The sequence below is a fragment of the Carassius carassius genome, chromosome 8, assembly GCF_963082965.1.
Source record: "Carassius carassius chromosome 8, fCarCar2.1, whole genome shotgun sequence".
NCBI classification, from domain to species: Eukaryota; Metazoa; Chordata; class Actinopteri; order Cypriniformes; family Cyprinidae; genus Carassius; species Carassius carassius.
The window spans coordinates 12652654-12672782 of NC_081762.1; the positions used below are offsets into that span (position 1 = coordinate 12652654).

Genomic DNA, 20129 nt, shown 5'->3' on the forward strand with positions numbered 1-20129 from the left:
CATTGTTTTATATTAACGATTTTGTACATTGTTCCTGTGATGTTCATAAAATACTCTTTGCTGATGACATAAATCTGTTTGTATCCCACAAATATTTGAATCATCTTGAAAAACTCTTAAATGATAGACTAACAGAAATAGATACCTGGTTTAAATGTAATAAACTATCGCTAAACATTAGTAAAACCTTTTATATTGTATTTTGATCAAGTAGTCATAAATTCAGTGATTGTGACATTAATTTAAACATAGATGGTAGAGCTATTCAAAGAGTGGACGCAATAAAATTTCTTGGAATACATATAGATCAATTCATAAACTTTAAGGAACATATTAATGAACTGGTTAAAAAATTATCTAAAATTGTGGGTTTGTTCTTTAATGCGAGACATGTGCTCCCATTAGACGTGCTCTTATCATTATATAGGACTCTGTTTGAGCCTCATCTGATTTATTGTAATATTATTTGGAATAACACTTATCCTACTTATATTGAGCAACTCTTGATATTACAAAAGAAAGCCATAAGAGCTATTTCATGGTCCACACGTAACTCACACAAATGCTCTCTTCTGTAGACATGGCCTACTAAAGCTTCCTGAATGTAACTTTTATCACCATAGATGTACAGTGTACAATGTTGTTAACAGGTTAAACATTAGATTGTGTGAGCTCATTTCATTATATACATCTTCTCACACACACTACACTAGATGTAAACTGCTCCTAAAAGGTAAATGTAGGTACTTAACAACTGCTAGGTTTAGTGTATGTTACAGTGGTCCACAATTATGGAATGAGCTGGATACTAATTTAAAACAATCTGCTTCATTATCTATATTTAAAAAGAAACTAAAGCAACAATTACTGGAGAGATATAAACCTGAGGGATTTGCGGCTGAGAAATAAACCCCTTTCTCTTGCTACCGCATTTTTCGAACTATAAGTCGCACCTGAGTATAAGTCGCATCAGTCCAAAAATAGGGCATGATGAAGAAAAAAACATATAAGTCGCACTGGACTATAAGTCGCATTCATTTAGAACCAAGGACCAAAAGAAAACATTCCCGTCAGTGTAGACTACAGGAGCACTCAGCAGCATAGAGCGCCCTCTCGCGGCTGTAGACGGTAATGTTTTCTCTTGGTTTATGTCTTTTAGTTCATTTGTCTTGGTTCATGTCAAATTAATTTTGATAAATAAGTCGCACCTGACTATAAGTCGCAGGACCAGCCAAACTATGGGAAAAAAGTGCGACTTATAGTCCGGAAAATACGGTACATGGATCATTTCAAAATGAGATACAAAGGTATCAGGACTGTCAATGTTGTCTGTTTAAGATAACTGTACTCTAAATACCCACAATTTAAAGAATTGTTGCCCTGGTATCTAAAGTTGGACCGCTCACATAATCCTTGCCAGGTGGGTGGGGTGGTGCTGGTGGTGGAATGGACCCCTATTTATAAGCTATTGCTTCTTGGGAGTCCATTTTTTTTTTCACAATAGAACACTATTGTTTTTTCTGATGTAGTAACAAATGCAATGTGTGAAATTGTGGAAAATAAAAAAATAAAAAAATCTTTGAATACATTAATAACAGTGTTAAACGTGATTTTTTTTTTCGTTTGTTTTTATCTCAACATGAATATCCATTTTCTTTTCTGTAGATTTCAGATTTTTTTTGAATTTGTTTGTGGTTGGTTTTTGATTTTTAATATCACTTATCACCCATGACATTAAAATGTAATTATCGGACAGAATTGTGAGGTCTGTGTCCGGGGTGCTGCGGTATTCTTTTATATAAAACTGAATTTCATAAAATAAATAAAATCATTTTTTTTTAATGTATATTTTAGATTAGGCTTCTAATTTTAATGTCATTTAATGTTCTTTCTCTTCCTCCTCTGCATGTCCTTCTCCTTGTTGCTGTTCATCGACAAAGGTAAGCAAGTTTATCATCTATCCACCTGCTTGTTCATTTGCCTTTGTTTATGCATTCAGTTTTGGCAACATTCATGCATAGTTTCCTGTGATACAAACATACACAGTTCATTAGAGCTAGATGAGTGAATTAAACAGGCTGAGGAGGAGGGGAGGTCGTGAGAACAGTCCGAAAGCCTCTCCTGAACATGCCTCGAGTATCAATGCGACTGCCACACACATGTAAACAAACCCACCAGGCCACTTCTGCCACAACACAATGTCATGCCTTTTAAGACTTACTTATTCAGCCCCACACATAAAGACCACTTTTATCCCTCATTCTTGGTGAAGTAGGAAAAGATGATGTTCTTCAAGATGAAAAGAGAAAGAAGAGTGAGTCACATCTCGAATAAAACGTGGCCACTGTGTGAGTGACTCTATAATGGCTTCCCTGTTCGCTGATAAACCCTTTCTTGGGATTCTTAAAGCTTGACCAATAAATAATGCAGGCTATTATTAAAGCTTTTCTTTGTTTTTGCTCATTGTGCAGCAGGTTTAAACTGATCTCTTTGGAATGCTCATGTGGATTGAAATGAAAGATTCAGGCTTTTGTGATGTAGAGCGAAAATTCAAGGCATATGCAAATAAATGCTGTGTACTTTTCCAATTACAAACAAAAAAGCCATAAATCGATTTTTTTCTGGTATTTATTTCAGCTCACATTTAAAACAAGATAAAAAAAAAAAGATAAAAAAAAATGTGCATCTTATCATAGTATGCTCCACTAGACCCTTCCACGAGGTTACAATAGAAAGCCTGTCCATAGCCGCTTTTCCACTGTCGGGCCAGTGCTTTAAACGGACTGGGCTTAAATCCTTGGACCTGTAGCACCGAGGCCAAAATAGCGCTGCATTCAACCGTCGGGCCGGAAGCTCCTCTGCGCTTCACTAAAATCCGCCCTTTACATGCCTTTCAGGAACAATGTCATGCAACCCCATCATTTCACAAACAAAGAGAAGTTATCAGAAAACTAATAAGAAATGAGTCTCTGTAACTAGCGCGATCACAAAACGAACATGATGAAAGCGGACGTTTGTTTGCATACTTTGTTAAATAAAAGCAATCAGTGTTTTACTATAATAAGTGATACATTGATCATAATGAATTAATTTGTCAGGATTGAAAATTAGTCACACAGAAATAAAGCGTTATGAACATAGGCTGCTTGTTCAGTCGAGTCTGTTCCTGTTTATTTGTATTCACAGTAGCCTATATACAGTTTTTTTCTGGACTATAAGTCGCACTTTTTTTTATAGTTTGGCCGATCCTGCGACTTATAGTCAGGTGCGACTTATTTATCAAAATTAATTTTACATGAACCAAGAGAAATGAACCAAGAGAAAAACATTAACGTCTACAACTGCCAGAGGGCACTCTATGCTGCCAGAGATGCTGCCCAGTTCTCCTGTAGTCTACACTTGATATCATATAGCGCCCTCTCGCGGCTGTAAATGGTAATGTTTTTTCTTGGTTCTAAATAAATGCGACTTATAGTCCAGTGCGACTTATATAAGTTTTTCATGACGTATTTTTGGACTGATGCGACTTATACTCAAGTGCGACTTATAGTCCGGAAAATACGGTAGGCTATATCACATTTAGAAATCATGATCATTTCTATATTTTTATAAAAGCTCCCGAACAAAAAAAACATTATTTTATTTTTATGACATAGGCTACGCAGAGCTAAGCTCTCGAGACGAGACTTATGACGGATAAAATATGTACTAAATAAATACACGATTGTGATAGAGAATAAGAAGCTGACGTCTGATTTCTTCAAGTAGTCGCAAAAAACCCGGGCCGTTGGCCCCGAGGAAAGACAGACGAGGCACGATCAAGCACCAGAAGTGACAGTGGAAACGCGACTAGCCCTGGCACGCACTAGTACGCCTGCTTTATGACCCGACAGTGGAAATGCGGCTAATCATTCAGCGCTTATCATTTTGGAGATACTGTTGATGAGAACCAGGAACAAAGCCATATACACATGATTCGCAATGCTCAGGTGAAATGCCATAGTAATACTATACATCTGGGGAAGCATTTGATATCACATATAAGGAAATATGATTTCCACAATGAAAGAATAAATGGCGGACGGTGCGGCGCACTTTACACGCATACTAAAACGAGGTCGACGCTTGCGGTGTTTTCAGCTTCTGCGGTCTCATTATGATGATATGAATACACAATTATTATTTCTAGCTGCTTAAAAAACTACCGTCATATCACATACACAGCAGCTACAAGTTCTTTATGGCAACCCGCCAAATTAAAAGTATAGTTTAATATAAAATGTCAGAATATAAAGTGAAAATGAATCGAATCGAATATAAATATATATATATAAAAGGTTTAAAATACAGGCCTGTGGTTCTTGATTTCTTTTTTTATTAATTTACCATTTAAGACTGATGTTTAGTGTTATCTTAGCATTTGTATTAAAACTATATTCACTGAATGTAATGGAAAAGACTAAAGAGAATGAATCAAGAGCCAGTGAATCGAAATCGAATCGAGACATCTGAGTCAATACCCTGTCCTAATGCTTAAGTACATTAGCAGCAGGTGAATTTCATAATTTCCTGTGAACTATGAAGTACTGAGTATGTCGAATAAGTGGGTTAATTATCATTCTCTCAGTGTGCATCCATTAAAGTAATGCTTTCAGCTGTATGGTTGGAAAAATATCAAGATTTGGTCTCTGTGAGGTTCTCCCCCACTCTTTCCTCAGTTTTTTCCCTTCTAAGGCTCATACTCTGTCTCTCTGCCTCTGAGCAAAAGACAGCGAAAGCAGGAGACAACGGATGTTTATTCCTTTCTGCTGTTATGTCTGCTGCTGTATATAATGACAGGCTGTTTAGTGGCCAGCTGAAATAAGTGTTTCTGTCTGTCTCGCTCTTCCGCCATTGGGACTTCTGTGGCTGTATCGCTCTCTCCCAGGTTTGCTAAACTGGTCACACAATTATAGTAAAGACACATACTGTCATGGCAGCTCAAAACTCAAACGCATGTTTGGACACTGATGCAGTAGTCCAAATGGTCTCGTAGCTTGAGAGCTTTCATACTACTGCTTTTTGCCATCAAAGTTTGGTCCTTGAACTGTTGTCATGAACGTGACTTACACATTCTGTCTAGCACATAACTTAGTTCAAGTATACTTGTGTCATTTATTTTATAATTGTTTTATTTTATTTTTTGCAGATGTGAATCGCAATACATTTTTGGGCTAGAAAAGTTCAGTTTACCTCTGTTCGGTGTTATTATTAACTGAAACTATAGAAAATCTTTTTGATAATCAGGTATTTTGGTAAGTAAAGCTGAAAAAATAAAATCAAACATGACATTTGGATAAAACTAAAGCTGAATTAAAAATCGATAAAAAAAGAATAAAAATGACTAAAAGTTAAGTATAAAAGAAATCGTATTAATTTAAATAGTGTATATAATACTGTAAAAGTGTGTGTGTCAAAAACACTTTTTAGTTTATGAAATGCTTTGTTACAGTATTTTTGATTTGTGTAAAAAGAGGCATTTTTTTATTTATTTATTTTTATAAGAGACTCTGAAATCTAGCAGTAAAACCAAGTCAAGACATTCAGAGGTTTTTATATCCGTTCTGATGAAGTGCAAAGTTGAGTTTTAGTATGAGATCATTTGAGCTCTGCACTATCACTCACTTCCTGTTCCCCCTTATCCTTTAGTCTGAAACCTCTTAATGTTGTCATAATGTTTCCTCATAGGCAATCTAAGTAGGAGTCGTATTCAAAGTAATTAGTAGAGCTAATTATCTGGAGAGTCAGCATCGGATTCTAGAGTACAGCCTGCTGATTTATGTGTCTTTTTGTCTAAGCTCTGAGTCAGCATGATTTTATTGTTTTAGTAGACCGAGATGAAAGCAAGTAAAATGGTTTAAGAAGGTGAAAGTGCATCCATGTTTTCCGCAGATTGCCTGGGGTCTGGTTCCAGGCCCCTACACATGCAGGTACTTAAGTGTTCATTACTCATATGTTAGTGCATAGCTGAGAGAGAAAAGACTACAGCTTAACAGCTGCTTTAAAAAAGCTTCCCTGAAGACCTGTTGGGCCTTGATTTGTTGTGGCAGGTCCGCGTCTGAGCACATCTCGGGTCCTGGCCTGGCTTTACCTCCTTTAACTGTGGCCAAAAGTGCACATGTAAAAAAAAGAAGAAAAAACGCTCCCGAGTTGATATTGCTAATGGTTTGATTCGTTTAAAATGCAGGCAGATTTTTTTTTTTTTTTTGCTGCTTTCAGCCCTTTAATCATATGAAGTGGTGGGTGTGTAGACATGCTGAACGCCAACTATGCTGTCACATGCACCCTCGCGGCCCTCTCCCCACCTGACTGCTCCCTCATTTTTCCTCTGGAAGATTTATAGTGGCTGGGATGTTGGAGACAGGCCATTACCATAAGCTCTTAGAACTCATCATTCAAGCCAAGAGACTAACGCAGAGCCCAATACCTGCCTTCCTGAACATCCTAAGATCATGTAGCAGGGAAACTAACACTGTTTGGTGTTTATTTTGAACCATGTTTTCTGAGCACAAACGGCTCTTCTAGAATTTGAATAGCAGTGATTTATACTTTTATTGTGGAGAGTTTCTCTCCGTGAGTGCAGCTGATAGAGTACTTGATCCATTTTTGTGTCTTCTAAATGGTGATGCACCATAAATAAATGTATTTATATTTGCCATGGATTTTCCTTTACATTTTATGTAATACTAATATTGAATATATAATTGTTGACACTAATGTTCCCTGTTTTTATATTTGTACTACTTTTCCCATCTAACAGTCAGAGATAATGTTTAAAAAATTGTAATGATTTAATAATGCTGCTAAATGTTTTCTTATTAGGAAATCTTAAAATGGATATCCATTTTTCATGCTGTGAATTATAATGATGTGGTGCATGAATTTTTTTTGGTTTAAAATTATTGACTCGTTTTTAGCATTCATTTATCCCAAATTATTTTCAGTGAGAATTTTTTTTTTTTTTTTGTCGGTTAGAATTTTAATATGGGCGCATCTCCACTTATAAACTGTTTATATTGCAGAAACCTTTTTGACACACTTATCAATCATCGAGATTTTAAATGTAAAATGAGCATTTGAGATTCACCTGGGGAACCTTAACTTGATATTACAGGTTTTAGTCTTAATGGTCCAGGTTTTAGTATCTTCTCTCTCTCTCTCTGCGTACATAGAGGCATAATTTGATGCTTTGCGGCTTGTCTGTATATGTATAGTAACTTGATCCAGGCGTCTCTCATGATGTCGGCAGAACAACTGGCGAAGTCATCATCAACCTGTCAATGCACCGCCAAAAGAGTGGTGTCTCTCAGTGCAGTGTATAAATCAAGCCGTCCAGCACATTCCATGCACAAGTAGTGCTTTTTTCCCCTACCTCATTCTTCCTTCTGGATCTGGGAGTTCACTCAGTCCACTGGCTTCCCTCCCGATTGGATTTGTGCCTCTGCATTCATTTTCTGCTTTCATGTCGTCATAAACTTCTGAGAGGAGAAAAGTGTCATGCTGCAAAATCCTGTCGCAAGAAGTCAGTCAGTGAACCACATCATCATCATCATCATCTGAACGTGTAATTGTCAACCAGCAGTTGAAATCAGGCTCTGCAAGTGGAGTCTTGCTCCGTTTGATAAGATGATCTGATAGGATCCTGGAGTTCTTATGTGCTTTGTAGGGAATGGCACCCTCAGTCCCTGTTTTATTTCTCTAGTGCTTGAGAGCACCCTTCTTAAAACGAAAATCAAAAATGGGAAAGCCTGCAGTCTTGTGGATGGGTATGCATGAGCAAAGGCTAAAGATCACAAGAAAATGTCAACTACATCATTGCTTTTCAAACTGGACCCCAGGGACCACCAGGGGTCACAAGCTAGGACTAGGAAGGTTCAGTGATAACTCTTAATTAAATAAATTAGTTTTTAGGGATGTCAAAGTTAATGTGTTAGCTTTTAGATAGATAGATAGTATTTTATAGTTTGAAGTATTTAAAGCATATGAAGCATATTTAATACAATATCTTTTTTAGACAAATTTACAGAAATATTTTTGAAAAATGCTATGTAAGTAATTGCTGACCACCAACTCCCATCAAGTCCTCAGTCTCACGGTGGTGGGTCTTAGTTGAAGGATTTCCATCAAACCAGTCACATTTAAAGAAAGCCCTGTCTTTTGAACAAGGCCTTCTTTCACAGAAAGTGACTTCCAGACCGAGAGCTGTCAGGTTGATTAAATATCACTTCTGCGCATTCCCTGACCTCTGAAGCATCCACGCTCCACGGAGACTCAGTCCGGCTCTGTCAGATCTGCTGACATTCTATCTGCTTTGGCCGGAACTCTGTCTTTGCCCAATCGCAGCGGTGCTTTTTGCTTCTTTTCCAATCAACTCGAGCAGTTCCATCGTTACAGGCCACCGATCAGGATAAAGCTATTGCGCACCCTGTTCCTCGGGCAGCGTGACATTTAGAAAGTCTGGTTGTGTTTATCTGTCACAATCTGCCCATTCCCACTGTCTGTCAGCTAAGGTTGGACGAATCTTCCTCCGCAGACAAATGCTGTGACATTTCTGAGAAGTTAAAGATTATCATGACCTGAATGTTGGAGATTTATATCCACGCTCCTGACTAATGTCGTGCTAAAGAGCATCGCTAATTGCCTCTGCCTGTTTTCATTCTTGGCTGCTTTGAAGTTTTACTCATATTCTTGAAGGCACAAAGCACTTGCTTTATTATAACACAGTGACTTGAAGGTTGTTTACAGTTTAGCTCACTAATTAGCATATTAACTTTCCCTGTTATCATTTTTCCTCTCTATCATAAGTTCTGTTTGTCGCAAGCTGTTTTGAAGGATGCGTGTCTGAATCTCAGCTTGCATAAATCGTAAGAAAACTGCATACTGCATTGGTTATGGTAAAGTCTGTACTTTTTTTGAATATATATACTGTAAAACATTTAATTATATATACAGTTTATCAATAAATAACAGTACAAAGCTATATAAAAGTTGTGCCGCTATTCAGAAAATACAGTATTTGTCCAAAAAGTTTGTATGGATGCATATTTTTGGATGCCATCTAGGAACCTTGCGCCTTATAGGGTGGAATATATTAGTATTTAAACTGCAACACAGTTGATTGACTTGTAAATGCAGAACCGGCCCCTCCGTTTCAAATATTGATTCTCAACTGAAACGCATTTTACAGGTCACAGTCATAACATAAAATAAATCACTTCCTTTGATAACCTTTTCATCATTCTTTTGTGTGCCTTAGGATCTAATGTCTGCCAGTGACATAAATTCATTGTTTTGAGTGAAAATTTGTTATCTAAACTGAGAGGAATGATTCATGTAGATGTTGAATGAGTGTCTGGAAAGTCTCAATGTCTGACTGTAGTCATTGTTGGTCAACCACTGAGTTTGGAGAGGCTACAAAAACTAACCTTGACAGTTTAAATGGCAGATTAAATGAAAAGAAATGTTTGAGATTTACCTTTTTTCAGTTGTTCTCAAAGCTTTAAGGAATGTGTCACATGTTTTTTTTTTTTTTTTTTTTTTTTTTTTTTTTTTGTGCATGGAGTAGTTAAGGGCTAGTCTGTAATGTCTATCACACTAATCGACTGGTGATATGTTAATTAAAATCATAGTCAATTTACAGTATTCATCTGGCACAGCTGTGTGATTATTCTATTGTAATTTCAACAATGGATCACTTAACATGGGAATGGGGCGCATATTAAGGCAAAGCTAAGCTGCATTTCACACGTAGTCATCACAGGTAAATTACCTCTCTTAAAATAGCTTTTTTTACACTATATAAAATTACATATGGCTCAGAAATTCCCTTTGAAGTGGTCAGGGTTGGATCAGTAGGATAACCGTGGTTTCGCTTCTGGAAGATTACCCAGAGTCCTCACTGATTGCTAAATGACCGAACCGTGACACCGGAGGTGTCGACGAGAATGGCACGGGTGACTAATGTGAGCTCAACTGCACTCTTTCATGTCACCGCATCAGGAGACGGTGCTTTATTATTGAGTGGATGGAGTTAGCCCATGAGCTCTTTCTCAAGAATGACCGTTTTAGACATTGGCCATCATACAAACTCAATAAAAATGAGCTGTGCGATGCAAGCCGAATAAAGAGGTGAATAATTCACTGACATCTACCAAAGCTGGCCTCTAGTTCAGCCGCTATTTGCTCTATTTTTCAACCACCTTAAGTATGTATGTCAGCAAATCAGTCCTTAGGGACATTCACAGTGACGAAGCGAACCAAAGCTATTCATTTTCAGCAGAGCCTGCATGACTGACTTCCTTCTGAGAAACCCAAAAGAAGAGGGATGTTTTTGTCCATATAATGAAAGCTGGATGTAAACATCATTGAACCACATTGACTTTCACAGTATAGACAAAAATATTCTTTAAAAGAAACTCCTCAGAAGAAGGTCATACAGATTTAAATGGGTGAGTAAATAACATCTCTGCCTTTCGGCAGCAGAATATGGCTTTTATCTTCTTTTTGTGCATTCAGCAGTTATGTGTTGAAGCTTTCAATCGCTAATTTAGCTTGTTATGTGTACAAATGGACAGATAGCAAGAAACAAGTCCTTCAGATTAGCCATGTGACCATAGAGTAGACCATTCCTTCCGTCTGGTATATTTTCTACATTGTGAAACGTAGAGTTTCATAAGCCGTCTTTCTAAGTATAAACCTCTGACCTTTCAAACATTCCTTAGATGCAGTGGAACATTAAATCGGATGACTTTATTGCATTGTTTCTCCACTACCAAATTAACTGCCGCTTCTCCTGACCTCGGGCAAAAAAAAAAAAGAAACAAAAATCTTTGAAAACGGCAAAGTGCATACCAAAACCAGTCCATACAGCTTTTGTCTGTTGCAGCAGGCAAGCCTTTTATGTGTGAAAGGGGGTTCTCGGCAGTAGGATAGAGAAGTCACTTTGCTTTAGATTTGCACTTGCCTCCTATTATCAAACACTGGGATTCAGACAGCTTTCAGAAGCATCTCATCACCTGCCTTAGCACTTAAAGGTGTGGGAGTGGAGCTCTTTGAAGCCGCGGCCCAGATGTGCCATTTGGTGTGGTGTAAAGCCACACAGCTATTTGAAGTCTTCTGTTTGTATGCCAGCCATTTCCTAAATCCCACTCTCATAGTTGGAAACAAAGCTCTAAAAGAAGGCACAAGCCATCCATATGAAGGATGGATGTTTGTTGTGCTGGGGGAAGGCAGAGTTGAGGGAATCTCATGTTCTAATTAAATACATTTAACCCAAGGTCATATGGTGCAGGGAGAGGGGGGCTCGTAGGCTTGTCTTAAATGTTTTATTGAGTTTCTTTGAACTGTTATAGCTTGGGGGTGAAGCAGAGGCGAAACCATGCACGTGCTGGTTTTTAAAAGAGTTGCTTTGGAAAACGAGAGCTTTGATTTGCTTTTCAAATAATTTGACATTCCATGACATATGGTCTTACATCATTGATTTGTGAAGTTTGCACTCTACTTCACGTGCAGTATGTTGTGTTTTATGCAGTAGCGAGGCCTCTAGGTGTTTGGCATCTTGCTGTCATGTTGATTGACACAAACTCATGGGTTTAAATTAAAGGCCTGTTCACACCAAATTTGATTTTACAAAGCAAAAATTCAGATTAAAGTATTTAATGTTTCATTTCAGATTTAAATTTTGCAGTTTGGTTTCCTGGGCCATATAGTGCATATAGTGCATAGTGTTGCTTCAACATCTCGTTGCAGGAAATTTCATGCTCTGCATGAACAGGCTTATAAAACGCTGCTCCCATTTAACTGATAGGTTTAGTTCATGTTGATTTTCTTTTTACTGTTGCTAATAATTCATCAGGGAGAGGGGATGATTCATTTCCTGCCATCTAATTATTCTGGCCTTGCACTGGCTGAAAAACAAAAGTGTTGTTTCATCTTAATATTGCAATTTTATGGGTGTTTATTTATTTATTTATTTGTTGATTGATTGTCATATGAGTTGGGTGATGCATATAATACATTACATTAAGTAATTTAGCACACGCTTTTATCCAAAGCGATTTACAAATGAGGATGATAATAATAATAATAATTTATTATAAATAAGTACATTTTTGGTCACTTCAGTCTAAAATGTTACAGAAACAGTTTCAAATTATGTAAGACTTGAGTTAAAAATAAGACTGGAAGCAGTAATGTATTATAGTGGATGAGACAAGTTTGACCTACATAAAGAAAGAAAAAAAAATCAATTTAAAGTTGGCACTGTTTAATAGCAAAACAACCTCAAAATGGTCTGGATTTCATGATTTTGTTCAGATTATTTCATCTGGAGACTGTTAGAATGCCATTGGTTACCACTTAGAGGACTGATATGCTTCACTTACTCTGTCACTGCAAGGAACTGTATGCAAACTCAGCCAACGCAAATCTCTGTTATACACAGGTGTGTTTTTGTTTATAGGAGTGAAGCGTTTTTTTGTGCTGTCCCGACTGTGTGTGGGTTTGTGGTGTAATTGACATTGAGAGCTCTGAGAGCCTCTTTCCCTCCTTCTGTGTTGTGACTCTCACCTTTAAGTGGTGCAGCGTTTGAGGTAAAGGAGCATCAATTCTTTGAGGCTGATGTCACAGCTCTTCTGCCAAAGAATTTGTCTGTTTGAGGTGATATTGGCTCCTACTTTGCACATAAAGAAATAGAAAGTCTGAAAACACAGAGTTAAATAATCACTCTGAGAGAGAGAATGCATGTCATCAGCCTGTGGTAGAATGAAGACATCAAAGAAATGCATTTATTGCTATAAAACTCTACAGTTTACAGTTTTATTGCTGTAGATTTCACCAGCTCTGTTGTTGTCCAAGATATACTATATAGGTGTTTTTGTTTCCTCAACTTTTATTAATTTGTTTTGATATGCTTTCTACTGCTGCAAGTTACTTTAGCACACACTTTCCTCCATCTCATCTTTTGATATTTATTCAGATCTAATATCTCTATACATTAATGTAATTACTTTTCTTTCGCCATCCATTTATTGTGTCTGTGTGTTTGTTTTCCATTTTAAAAAGAAATATTATACCCACATCTTTTCACCAGAATGGGTTGCCAGGTGACCAGCGAGTCTTTTCTTTAAATGATTCCCCCATCTCACTTTCTTCATTTTTATATTCGCTTCTCTAATGAAATATTTTCAGGAGTGGGGAAAGTGTTATTAGTCAGTTCCTCACTCACTTCTCTCGGTCTCAGACTGTTTATTCTGAACAGACTCTAATGAGTGCTTCAGTGGGCTTGCTGGGTTTCGCCTAATTGTGATCTAAAACTGCAAACCGTTCTTCACCGAAGCAGGTTTAATGGCACTTGATAGCAGCACTTCAAGCTCAAAGTGAGTCTGGAGATATTGGCAAGCTGCTTGAATGAAAAATTCAATCCTGCCGCTTGTCAACACATAGACCTAAAGATGCAGGTGCTCCGTGTTACTTGCTCTACTTCCTGTCCAGGTGGAAAAAGAGCATCACCAGTCGTGCTATTCTTTCTTGTTTCTTCAGTCGATCTTTTCTCTGCAGCGCCTCTCTCATCATCTTTCTCCCTAGGGTTTCTCTCTGCAAGTGTCTTTCTGAGCAACCTGACACTAGCTGCAGCCTCGTCCCGAAAGAAGCCATTGCTTTGTGAGAGCTTCGTTATGGATGGTGCCTTCTGTCCACAATGTCCAAAAGCCACATTCTGACCTCTGTTGACAGAGTGGGCACCCCCCTCGTTTTTGTCGGTTCCCCCTCCAGCTATGTGACATGACCCAGTTCTAGGAGACACACCTGTATCGTATAACACTGTCCTGCAAAGGAATTTCTTTTGAAACTGCTACTAGTTCTTTATGAAACCTGCCATGAACATGTCCCAGTCATGTTTTATTATTGTATTGGTATTGCAGTTCATTTATGGTTATTTTTTAACCGTGTAAAATAGAGAAACATTTCCAGATGCTTTATGATATAAATCTGTATAAAATATCTATTTATAAAATATTAAAAGATTGATTTAACGAATATATATATATATATATATATATATATATATATATATATATATATATATATATATATATATATATATATATATATATATAAAAGAGTTTTCTTTATTTTCATGACTATGAAAATTGTAGAGTCACACTGAAGGCATCAAGGGCTATTTGACCAAGAAGGAGAGTGATGGGGTGCTGCGCCAGATGACCTGGCCTCCACAGTCACCGGACCTGAACCCAATTGAGATGGTTTAGGGGTGAGCTGGACCGCAGACAGAAGGCAAAAGGGCCAACAAGTGCTAAGCATCTCTCGGGGAACTCCTTCAAGACTGTTGGAAGACCATTTCAGGTGACTACCTCTTGAAGCTCATCAAGAGAATGCCAAGAGTGTGCAAAGCAGTAATCAAAGCAAAAGGTGGCTACTTTGAAGAACCTAGAATATGACATATTTTCAGTTGTTTCACACTTTTTTGTTATGTATATAATTCCACATGTGTTAATTCATAGTTTTGATGCCTTCAGTGTGAATCTACAATTTTCATAGTCATGAAAATAAAGAAAACTCTTTGAATGAGAAGGTGTGTCCAAACTTTTGGTCTTGTGTGTGTGTGTGTGTGTGTGTATATGTATATGTATATATGTGTATATATATATAAATAAATAAGTAAATAAATATGAAACTTTTAATTCAACAATTTAATTTCAGTATATACATTTTTATATGAGAAATATTTTGCTGATAAATAATTGTGCTTAAATGTCATAAAATTAATGCCATAATACAATATTATTTGTACATCTAGCTATATATCTGTCTGTCTATCTATAGGTATAATTAATGTAATGTAAAAAGATATTTAATACATAAAATATGTACAAAATTAATTGTACAAGTACAAGCTTAATTTTTTATCCAAAACATTTTTCTTTGTGCTGTAATATTACCTGAATATTATTTTATACCTTGATGCACTTTTTATGATATGTAATATTAATCAAATAAAGCAAATAAAGATTCCAGTGTCATGCAGTCATAGCCAGGATGTGGTGTTAAAATTTGGAGTCTTTGGATTTGAAGGATAAAGACTGGTTTGGCTCTTTAGGGACAGTCTCTTCAAGCAATTGAGCGACCCCATCTGCAGCTTTGATTGCGTGCCCTCCCTCTTTCCCATTCTTTCTCTCCTTCTCGGTCTCAGAGCCACATATGGTGAGGAGATATTGCGGGTTTAGCCCTAAAATAGAATAAATTTAAATGTGTTTGCAAATAAATGAGCTAATTATGACTTTTTGTTCACCTTTAGGGGGAAAGGCTACAGTAGATGGTCTTTTAGTAAAATTAACTCCTATTGCCATGGAAAAAAAAGTCCATTAATAATGAGAACAAAAAGCCATCAATCCCAGGCAATAACATCAAACAGAACCAGTGAATTCTTGTAGTTCAAAACCTCAGATAATAGGTAGTGGGATCATTTTACTGTACTTATCTGACAGGGTTGTTTGGATTAAAAAAAAGTGTAATTTAGCAGTTTATGTGGCTGAAAGATAGCAAATTCGAGTTGTTTTCGTAAGTTGTCTGAATCTATAAAAGTTAGAAGTTGTGCTTTTTAACTTCAGCATAAAAGGCCCTTTTGATTTCTAAAGTTTGTCGATATAAGCCTTCACAAGTTCTGATAGGATGCTGTTTTCCCCTGTTCCGGGAATACACAGATTCAGACCAGTACAAAGGGCTGTCACAGTACAACTTCAGCCCACTTAGCTGTTTAGCGCTCTGACATCTCAGGAATATTTTAACCACTGGAGTCTGTGATCTATGAAAGAAGCGACTATTCCATCTGTAAATGCTTCTCACGCAGGACTGGAGCGAGACCGCAGAGCAGGCTTGTGCTGACATGTCCCGAATCAGACTCGTGCACAGTCACGTCATCGCAGGTCCTGCCAACCATCTGGATATGAACGGGTGCTTTGAGACACATCTGGTCATCAACATGCCACGCTCTGAATTACACTTCCAACCATTCAGACCCCCACAGCCAGTCAGGGCTGAAATATTCCCGACAGCCAGTATTTCACAAAGCGTGTCCCTGTATGCTGACAGGCCGGCCAATCAAGACACGTTTCTGTCCCCGTGCCCCGACAGGATAACTGGTCTATATGGAGAGTGTCCCTGTATTCTGACAGGCCCATCAAACAGGACAAATTTCACATCCAAAGCATAATCAACCAATTCGAGAACCCCCTTTTTTTACTTTTTTTGTGTCAATAGGCTCGGTCTGTTTTGCTTAGTAGAGGTGGAGACAAATTGAAAAGATTTTCATGATAAACTTGTCAAAATAAATTACAGTGCCAGTATAAGCTGATCTTGTAGCACATCTGCAATACCAAAGCTGATCTTTTTGACAAGGAAATGCACTTAATGGCAGGACTGTCACTTAAGTTCGCTGAACCAGGGGCTAAATATTTATATAAGATAAGTGATCACATTGCATAGCATGTTGTGTACAGATGGATGGGCAGACGAATTAAGAGATTGAAGAATGGATATATAGATTTACAGATATAACTGAACAAACCTTTTCACTTCATTTAGCCCATAATTGGCCCTTGATTTGATTCCCGTGGTGTAGCTGGGGCACAAGGCCATATAAAATTATATGACGGGGATGTTTGCTGGAATACTTCTAGGTTATCTTGTGTTGTGGATGCTAATTGAAACTAGCATAAGCCCTCTAATGAGCACTAATTACTCTAATGAATTAGTTACAGTGAGAGTTCTGGAGAGAGGACAGTGTGGACACTTCATAGGGCCGCACACATGTACACACACTCATAACCGCAGCAGCATCTGTGTGGCCTGCTAGTATCTGGCATGTGGGTATGTGAAATGACAGAAGGCTTGGTGTTACTTAATCCCAGTTTCATAACAATGAATATAATTACAGTAACTCATTTTTGATGTTTTCTCAAAAAACAAAAAAAACATTTTTTTTTTCCTTTTTTTTTTTGGGCATGAATTTCTGGAGATCAGATTCAAGCTGCGGTTTTAGCTGTCTGTATAAATATAACATCTTTGTGCTTGCATGAGGTTTGGCTATGCATAGCAGAAATATGCTTAATTCATTTTGTGTATTGGTTGTTTTGAACTGCCGTTTGCAGTGAATTGGATCAGAAAACCGGGTTCATCACTTAAAAAAACAAAGTTCAAAGAAGCGTAGATTTCGCTTGCAGTTTCAGTACAATTTAAGCTCTTGATGAGTTCTGTCAATATACATTTAAGGAATTACAATGATTTTAATGCACCTTTTTATATAGCTGTAAAGCTTTATTATAAGGAATATCCCAGCAAGCCATTTTTGCATTTATTTGAAGTAAAAATATTTTGTAACATTATAAATGCATTTACCATCTCTTTTGATAAATTGAATGCATTATCTCTGAATAAAATTTTTGTATTAATTTCTTACTAAAGGAAACAGATATACTAACTCAAACAGTAGTGTAGTTCAAAGTTTGATTCATTTTTGTGAATTGGCTGAAACGCTAGATTAACCTTGCTCGATTACTCAAACATTTGCTTCTTTCTCTTAACCTTTTTTGCTTAACAAAATGTGCCATAATTACAGTATGCCATCTACTCTGCCTAATTTTTATCTCTAACTATTGTAAGTGAATCTACCACCACTACTATCTAGCTAATACTGAGATTACCTTTTATTTTATGAATGACCAATTTTTAGGCAAATATGGTCATATCACATGTTTTTATCTATTTTAGACTTTAGTTAGTATTTGTGGCTTGTGGGTTTTTCTCATGAGACTGATGTCTGGGAAGTGGAAGTCTGTGCCTTAGGCTGATTGTTCTGCATCAGAAACGACAGCCATTTTGGCTCCTTTCCCAGTGAAGCTTTCATTCAGAAGTGTGTGGGGTGGGGGGGGGGGGGGGGTTAGTTTGAGAGAGAAAGTTTTAGAAAGTGGTAGAAAGCAAGACAAATTAAACAATGGAGATTTTTAAAACATTACCTCACTGTGCAAGCCCCCCCCATCAGCCATGTGTAGAACGCATATAATTAACACACTCCGAATGGAAGCATTTAGCCGGAGTTGCTATGGAGACGGAGCATAAAGCTGCGCTTAGGGCTGTGTTAGGTCAGGGTAGTATAATTGTACCCAACCTGTGAAATAAACGCAATCACAGAGGGTGATCCTCATTTTTAGACCCTGACATTGATTCACTCACCAGCGGTTTTCTCATAATACTTTAACACTGTTCTTAACTCTTCTGTATTTCATCTCACATAGATGCTCATTGCCATGGATTCACTTCACACAAACACACACCATTACACCCTCTTATCTCCGCTGTGCTGTTTTAAGTGGTCTGAGCTTCCCAAGGTCAAAAGATGCTCAGTGCTCAGGACCCGCTTTGAAATAACATGGGCAATACACACAATGCGTGCAAAAAAGTACTGTGGCAGAACCATTGTACAGTTATGAATTATTAGGTGAACACAAAATGTACTTGAAAGGATTTAGAGAAAGAAGGAAGGATATAGGGAAGTACAGAATGTATGGAAGGAAGGAATGAAAGAATACAGAGAGAAGTAAGGGAGGAATAAAAGACAACTTCATGAACAAATTAAGGAAATGGTACCTAAAATGTAGGAAAAATAAAATAGATGTGGACTGAATGATAGATTTGTGCTCATCTGCGGAGCCTCCTATGAACCCACATTGGCTTCATAACCATAGTATGAAAACACACACACACACACACACACAAATATATATATATATATATATATATTCAAACATTTGGCTATTCTGCCATTTATCTTTTGTATGCTGGTTCAATGAAAAATATTAGGTTTTTTACTTTGGGCAAGGAAGCCTGGTGACCAGTGGTTTACGGACTGTATAGAAAAGCATCATTTCTGTCCTGGGCTCACACAGTGAGGTTTGCCGACTGTCTGATATTGCTCCTCGGGTAGCTAATCTACGTGAAATGGCACCACAGAGACCAGCGCTCGCCCTCCAGCATCATTCATATTCTATCACATTAACGCGGGATCAGTCCCATATCTAGACAGCTGGGACGCATGCGTGTGTGCTCACACGCGTGCCTTGTTTGTTCACTTTGCAACAGAATGGCCTCTGTGCCTTGGTTTCGTTCTGTAGGGCTCTGTGTGTATGTGTGTGTGTGTAGCCTGCCATTTCAGGCAGTGTTCAAAGTCAGCATGTACCAATGAGCTGAGGAGGCAAATGGCACAGCTGCTCTGGAGTCAGCAGGATCATCACGAGCACGTGGAAGTCAGCGTCGCACAACCTTCACCTTACATGCTCACCAGTAAATGATGAATGATTTTCTGCCTGATAAATAACTGCCCGCTCCTTTAACCTCCAGACCTCTTTGACGCTGTATTTTTTGCGTGCGCACATGAGAGGACAGGAAGCCATCTGTGTCAGTGAGCGCAGGGGCAGAGAGATGACTGTCTCTTTGATATGGGGAAAAACATGGCTGTCTTCTCAAGCGCCTGAATGTGTGCGCACTGTTTGTTTCTGCTCCTCATGAATGTGCCTGTGTGAAACGGCAGGTGTGGAGGACGGAGGGAGGGAGACTGGTGGAGAAATCACACTTAAATTCAAAGAAAGGCATTTGTGTCATTGGTTTGTGTGTTTTCGTGCAGGTATGACTATCGTGAAATGCTGCACAATTCCACCTTCTGCCTGGTTCCGCGAGGACGACGACTGGGATCCTTTCGCTTCCTGGAGGCTCTGCAGGTGAGCACACATCTGTCATTCAGGCGGATTTTTTTCCTATTGTCTCTTTTATTTTCCTTTTAATTTAATTTCGTTACTTTTTTTCTGCCCTTCCTTTTCTTGTTTACTTTCTTAATTTCATCCTTCCTTCCAAGTTCATTCTTTCTTACTTCCTTTTATTTTTTCAGTCTTTTATCCTTTCTTGCACACTTAAACTATTTTGCCCTTCCTTCCTTCCGTTCCTGTCCTTTCTTCTTACGTTCCCTAAATTCCTCAGTTCCTTTTTTACTTTCCTTCCTTCCACACTTCTTTTATTCCTTCCTT

The 20129-nt window shown here is 37.9% G+C and overlaps 1 protein-coding gene across 2 annotated transcripts in view; it reads left to right on the forward strand.

The window, feature by feature from the left end:
* ext1b (exostosin glycosyltransferase 1b) overlaps positions 1-20129 on the forward strand; it is an 82850-nt gene that overhangs the window by 39686 nt on the left and 23035 nt on the right. For both annotated transcript variants that reach the window (XM_059556215.1, XM_059556216.1), the window contains one exon: positions 19733-19826. In XM_059556215.1, coding sequence (XP_059412198.1) covers positions 19733-19826 — 94 coding nt within the window. The remainder of the gene's footprint in view (positions 1-19732; positions 19827-20129) is intronic.